Consider the following 6,550-nt stretch of genomic DNA (forward strand, 5'->3'; position numbering starts at 1 on the left):
GGGACCGAGCCAGAAACTCTGAATAGCCTGTAAGGCAGAGACCTAGGAGCAAGAGAGGCGGTGCCCAGGTCAGGATTCAGACCCCAAACATCTACCGCATAGGCCAACTCAGCGAAACTAGAACCAAGGAGGCGGCAGGATTTCGGCCTAGAAGGCATCCCAGAGATGAAGAGCGAGGGGCCTGAGTATGCTCCACCTTGTTCTCCCGCGGCGATTCCACCTTTCGGGGCTGGCGATAAGCAGGGGGTTCCAGGGACCTTTCCGGCGAAGGGCCGTGACCACGCTGTGGGTGACACTGGGATGGGTCCGAAGACAGTATCCTTCCCTCTCTTTTCGGCCCTCCGCTCTCGGACAGGGGTCCCGCGGCAATCTCGGTGTGCCCGGCAGGAGGCACCGGGCGCGCAAGCCTCTAGGGGCCTGGGGCCTCCCACCTGCCCAGCCCGCCTCTTCCAGCACTTGCTGCCGCCAAGGGCGGGGGTCCGCGGAGGAGCCAGGCCTGACTCCCGCGGGGCCGTCCAATCACCTCTCGCGGATTTCCCTCCGCTGGCGCGCGGCGGCGGCGCGTGGGCTCGCGCGCGGGCTCGGGCAGCGCGAGCCCGGGCAGCGCGAGCCCCCGCGCGCCGGGGAGCGGCGCATGCGCGGCCGTCCTGCGAGCCCGCTGAGGCGAGCCGAACCGCGGCGGCGCCGGGAGCTGAGCGGCGGAGCTGTGAGGGATCGAGCGGCGGCGCGGGAGCAGCGGCGACGGACAGGTGGAGAGTCCTTGGCCGCGCCGCCCGGGACTGCTGGGCCGCCCGCAGAGCTTCGCGGTTCGGACGTGGCGGCGGCAGCGGCATCTCGGACGGCCTGTGAGGGATGCGCCGCCCACTGCCCCGCGCCGCCTGACCGCCCCCGCTTCGGCTTGCGGTGCGCCACAGCCGGGCCCGCGGCCGTCCCCGCCGCGCTGTCGCCCGGCCGCCGGGCCCGCAGGGCCGCGCCCGGCCCGGCCATGTGGACCCCCACGGAGGAGGAGAAATACGGCGTAGGTAGGTGAGGCTCCGGCCTGGCTGCAGCGGGGGTCCCGGGGACGCGCCCGTGCTCTCGGCCCCGTGGCGGCCCCGCCTCGATTCGCGCCCGCGCGCCCCCGCCCCTGCCCGCAGGCTGCGCGGCCTCGGCGCGGGGCGAGCGCGGGGCGGGCGCGGGGCGAGCGCGCGGCGGGGGTGGCGCGGGGGTGGCGCGGGGGTGGCGCGGGCGTGGGGGTGGGAGCGGGTCTTGGGGCGTGGGGAGGGCAGCAGGGGGCGCTGGCGGCGCGGCCTCGGCAGGTGCGGCCCGCGGGAGGGACGGGCAGGGTGGGCTGGGCCCCTGTGGCTGCGCGAGGTTTCTGGCGTGGGGCACAGGGCGGTTTTACCCAAGAAGCTAAATCCTGGGAGTCTTGTTTTCTCCGCTCCCAAATCTCAATTTTAATGAGTTTCCGCACCTGAGTTGAGGAGCCCGATGACTATTTATTTTTGGTCTGGAACCTTTCAAATAAAAGGACAAAAACGTTGACATCATTTTTCTCCAGTTCAAAATTTTGCAGACATTTGACTGCAAATGTTTGATCTGTTTTAATTTGTTTTGCCTTCAGTATTAGAAATAATTACCTTACAATGGGAAGTGTTTTTGGACATGTCTCAGTGTTAAGTTTAGTATGTATTATGGTAACAGTTTTGTTAAAAAAAACAAAACACCAACCAAACCTGTTTTCATGAGACCGTTATTTCTCTTAGAATCCTCTTTTTATCCGTTATAAGTGTTAAGCTCCCGAAGCTAAATAATTCTTGTAACATTAAACTTCTGTAAAAAGAATATTCGATAATTTAAGGGATTGAATGTTAGTTTTCCTTTTATAATGTTAGTGTTTTGTGGCAATAACGTGATAAAAGAGTTCAGCTACATTGCATTATTGTAAGTCATCTCTCATCTTGTTGGGTTAAAAACAGATTTAAAATGTTGAGTGTATAGGTTCCTCTCCCTCCCAAGCTTGTAATGGAAAACTATAGATGGGGAAACTGTCTAAATATAGACTTTTATTTTCCTTTTTTTCACTGCAGTTCAATCAAGATTTAGCTCACAATTTACTACGAAATAACTTTTTAAACTGGCAGTAGTAACATTTAGGAATACCATCAGGCAAGTTATGTGAAAATTGAATTTATTTAAATTTAAGGACCTGCAGAGAGATCTTCTGTGCTGGTAGAAAATCCTGTTTTGAAAGGTAACTTTCTGGAGCTTTTAATTAGCTGTGCTATAATGGCACAATAACATACTAGGATGGAAGTGATAAAAGGAGCCCTAGTACTTGAGTCTCTGTTGAGAAGGAATTAGGAAATGATGCAAAGAGCCGGGATTCACCTCTGGGGACATTTTACCCTTTTTCTTGGAGCATTCTCTAGATACTATATAGATTTCATGAAATGAAGAGTTGATGGTTTATCTTCTCCATAACTTGCTTTCAGGGCTGCTGAACTAGAATAACAGATAATTGATGTGAAAGTGGTCAACTGTTCAGTGGCACCTAAGTGATAATTCCTTCTGGGGAAGAGCCCTTGAGTAGGGAATTAGCCGAATTCTGAGTCCCGGCTTCTCTTTTCTGGTGTTGTGGGCAAGTTATTTAACATCATTTTCTTAGTGTGTAAATTGGGGGTAATATTTACCTACAGGATTGTGAAAATCAAACGAGAGCATACCAAGTGTGTAATAAATGTTAATTCTTTTCCTTGGAGTACTTAAAGTAGTAATAACATTAGGTATTTCCTCTGATGTGTTAGTTCTTAGAAGGAGGCAATGCAAGGTAATCAAGATAGGCATATGTGAATCTCAAAGCACTAGGATTTGATGTGTGATTTAATCAGGAAGATGGAATGAAATTCTTGCATTCTTAGGACTGTGAGTTTAGCTTTAGAAAAATGGTTATTTCCCGGGAGGGGCACTGCATTGGGCACAGGGCAGGACCTAAATGCTTGGTAAATGAGAGAGACAGTTATTCTGACATTAACAGCTGTGATTTAGTGTAATTTAGATGCTTTTTCTGCCAAACAAGGCATCTCTTTTCCTGTTTCTTTCACAGCTTTCTTCTGTCCCTTCCTCAGTTATGATCTGAGAGATTGTTCAGAACTCAGGGTACATCTCTTTCCATAAACATGTTAGGGCTACACTCCTAGGCCTTTTATTTAATAAAATCCAGTTCAGCATATAAAGTAGCTTAAATATTGTACTTATAATAAGAAAAACAGTGAATAAGAAATAGTATGCTAGCTGTATTATTTAATTGCTAGCTTGAAAATCTATTATCATTATTCCTATGAGAAAATATTTTGAGTTTCAGCTTTGATTTTTATGACCAACTTGGAGCACAGGTTTCTATCTCTGCTTGCTAATCTATAATCCTTATAGCAGGGAGGGAAGACTTGTACCTACTTCCTACCAATTTGGAGAAACTGCTTGGATGTTAGTGAGGGAAGGAGTCCTCTGTTGCAGCAGTGCAAAGCAGTTTTTTTTTTTCTACCTCAGCTGTTCATCTGCATTTGACATTGGTAAGGTGTTTGAGATCCTGTAGAAATATCTTACTAGCTTTTAATTTTTTTAAATATAGGAATTCTGTACAGTGTTTTCAAATTATTTGATTTATCCACTTCGAATTAGGTGATATCTGAGCTTCCATTTTCTTTATTTATTTATTTATTATTATTATTTTTTAAAGATTTTATTTATTTGAGAGAGCGAGCAAGTGAGAGAGCAAGAGAGCGTGAGCCAGGGGAGGGGTAGAGGCAGAGGGAGAAACAGACTCCCTGCTGAGCAGGGAGCCCAATGTGGGGCTCGATCCTAGGACCCTGAGATCATGACCTGAGCAGAAGGCAGATGCTTAACCCAGGCGCCTTATTTTTATTATTTTTTAATTAACATATAATGTATTATTTTTTTCAGGGGTACAGGTCTGTGATTCATCAGTCTTACACAATTCACAGCGCTCACCATAGCACATACCTTCTCCAGTGTCCATCACCCAGCCACCCCATCCCCCCCTCCACTCCAGCAACCCTCAGTTTGTTTCCTGAGATTCAGAGTCTCTTATGGTTTGTCTCCCTCTCTGGTTTCATCTTGTTTCATTTTTTCCTCCCTTCCCCTATGATCCTCTGTCTTGTTTCTCAAATTCCTCATATCAGTGAGATCATAATGATACTTGTCTTTCTCTGATTGACTTATTTCACTTTGAGCTTCCATTTTCATTGTAATATTCTGTGGTTGACTTTAGGTGAAGTGGAGGAAACTGTCCTTTTTTGAGGTTTAGTCATGGGCCAGTCAGTGTGCTGCTAGGGATTCTCACTTAGGTTACACCACGTAGATTCCTAGAGCAGTTCTAATATAATCTTCATCATACAGATGAAGAAACTGGATCTTAGAAGTTGTTAGTACTTTTTTGCCTTTCAACAATTGAATATTCCCCTTAATTTTCTTCCTGGCAATGGGCAATATTTTGTGATATACTTGACTCTCTTGCTATCCTTCTCTAGTATTAAAGGGACTTTTTTTTTTTTTAACTGAACCTGTTAGCTCAAGTTCTGACTCCGTATGTCTCTTTCCCTCTGAGGTTCTCTGCTCTCCTTCTGTTGCCATGAATGCTTGGAAAGCCCTGCATCTTTCCATTCTTTATTTTACCTTTCCAAGGTGCATTATGTGAGAACAATCCAACTATTTTTGTGAAACACTGTCTTTTCCCATATTGATGATGCCCAAACTACCAAATATAGAAACCAAAGACCAAGAAAATACTTTTTTCATCCTCTAACCGCAGAAGCAGTAGTAGCAGCAGCAGCAAACACCAATAACAAATAAAACAAGAATGTTTATAATTAACTTCTAAAATAGAATAGCAGCAAAAGTTTGAGTATATATGTACTAGTTTGGCATTTTAGGAGTGGAAGCTTGCCTCAGGTCATCATCTTATTTATTCTGCTGTCATAAGGTAAAATTTTTTTAATTTTAATTTTTATTACTATTATTTTTAAAAGATTTATTTATTTGACAGAGACACAGCGAGAGAGGGAACACAAGCAGGGGGCGTGGGAGAGGGAGAAGCAGGCTTCCCGCAGAGCAGGGAGCCCGATGCGGGACTCGATCCCAGGATCCTGGGATCATGACCTGAGCCGAAGGCAGACGCTTAACCAACTGAGCCACCCAGGCGCCCCTAAAATTTTTTTTAAATAACTCAGGGCATGGGTTGCTGATTTTCTAATATACACTTAGTAAACCGTGACAATTTTTCCTTATTACTAACCAGAATACCTTATATTTTAGTTTTGTAATGTTTTATTTCTTTAATTAAAAAAGATTTATGTTATATTTATTTTTATCTAATTTAAAGAGTAATTCATATTTTCTGCCTTACTTTTACCAGATTTTCTTTTGCTTGATTTTCCCCAGGTAGGAAATAAAAAGCACTTAAAAAAAAAAAGCCCTGAGTCCTTAAAAGAAATTTACTGTGTAGAGATCCTGTGGCGCAGAGGCAGCTGAAGGTGGGGAGGGAATAGGTTGATGAAACCCAATTGGAAAGAACCAGTGATCACAAAATTTCAGTAAACCTGTTGGTGAATAGGCTACAACTCACTGAAATAGTGTGAAGGCAGTGGGCTTTTTAGTTACTTGTTCCACGAGGGAATCCCAGTCTTTGAAGCCTCCAAAAGGGCCCCATACCTCTCAGAGGTAAAGACATCCACTAGGGTAGAGAAGATGTCATATACCCAGGACTTTCTTTTGTCCTGAAAAGTGAGGATGTGCTTGATGTTTAATGATTGGGTTTTAGTGTTTACAGGGAACTTCCAAATCATGATTCTGCTTGAGCCTTACACCATAATATCACCTCTCCCCTCATTTTAAAACTGATGAGAAAGAAACTTTAGTTGAGAGAAGTTAGGAGTTGAGATTTGAACCTAGGATTTTTGGATTCTAAGCCACAGCTTCTTTTATTATATTGTGTTGCTTCTGAAAGGAATTTGTCAGTAGTGTATGTCTTTTAAGACATTCTCTACAGACTTTTCAATTTAAATTGGATAGTTATACTTAAGGAATTTTATTTCTATATTAAACATTTATATAAGACTACATGGTATCTATTGTTCTGCTTCTAATTGTAATGATGTACATTGGTAATGAGTACACATTCAGGGCATGATGAGTCAGAAGGCAGGTTTTTTTTTTTTTATGTTCAGTTAGCCAACATACAGTACATCATTAGTTTTTGATGTAGTGTTCCAACGATTCATCAGTTGCGTATAACATCCAGTGCTCATCACAACAGAAGGCAGGTTTTTTAATTTATTTTTTATTTTTTTTTTATTATGTTAATCCCCATACATTACATCATTAGTTTTAGATGAAGTGTTCCATGATTCATTGTTTATGCATAACACCCAGTGCTCCATGCAGAACGTGCCCTCCTCAATACCCACCACCAGGCTAACCCATCCCCCCACCCCCCTCCCCTCTAGAACCCTGTTTGTTTTTCAGAGTCCATCGTCTCTCATGGTTCGTCTAC

General features: G+C 45.0%; 1 protein-coding gene across 1 annotated transcript in view; it reads left to right on the top strand.

Annotated features, from left to right (window-relative positions):
• The first annotated feature begins 634 nt into the window (after positions 1–634).
• Positions 635–6,550, top strand: part of LOC145717414 (uncharacterized) — a 129,798-nt gene continuing 123,882 nt past the window's right edge. The window contains exon 1 of the mRNA XM_081805659.1: positions 635–1,022. Within this exon, the coding sequence (XP_081661785.1) occupies positions 635–1,022 (388 nt within the window). The remainder of the gene's footprint in view (positions 1,023–6,550) is intronic.

This window comes from Leptonychotes weddellii, chromosome 1 (genome assembly GCF_054177405.1).
Source record: "Leptonychotes weddellii isolate Sample4059 chromosome 1, ASM5417740v2, whole genome shotgun sequence".
NCBI lineage: Eukaryota > Metazoa > Chordata > Mammalia > Carnivora > Phocidae > Leptonychotes > Leptonychotes weddellii.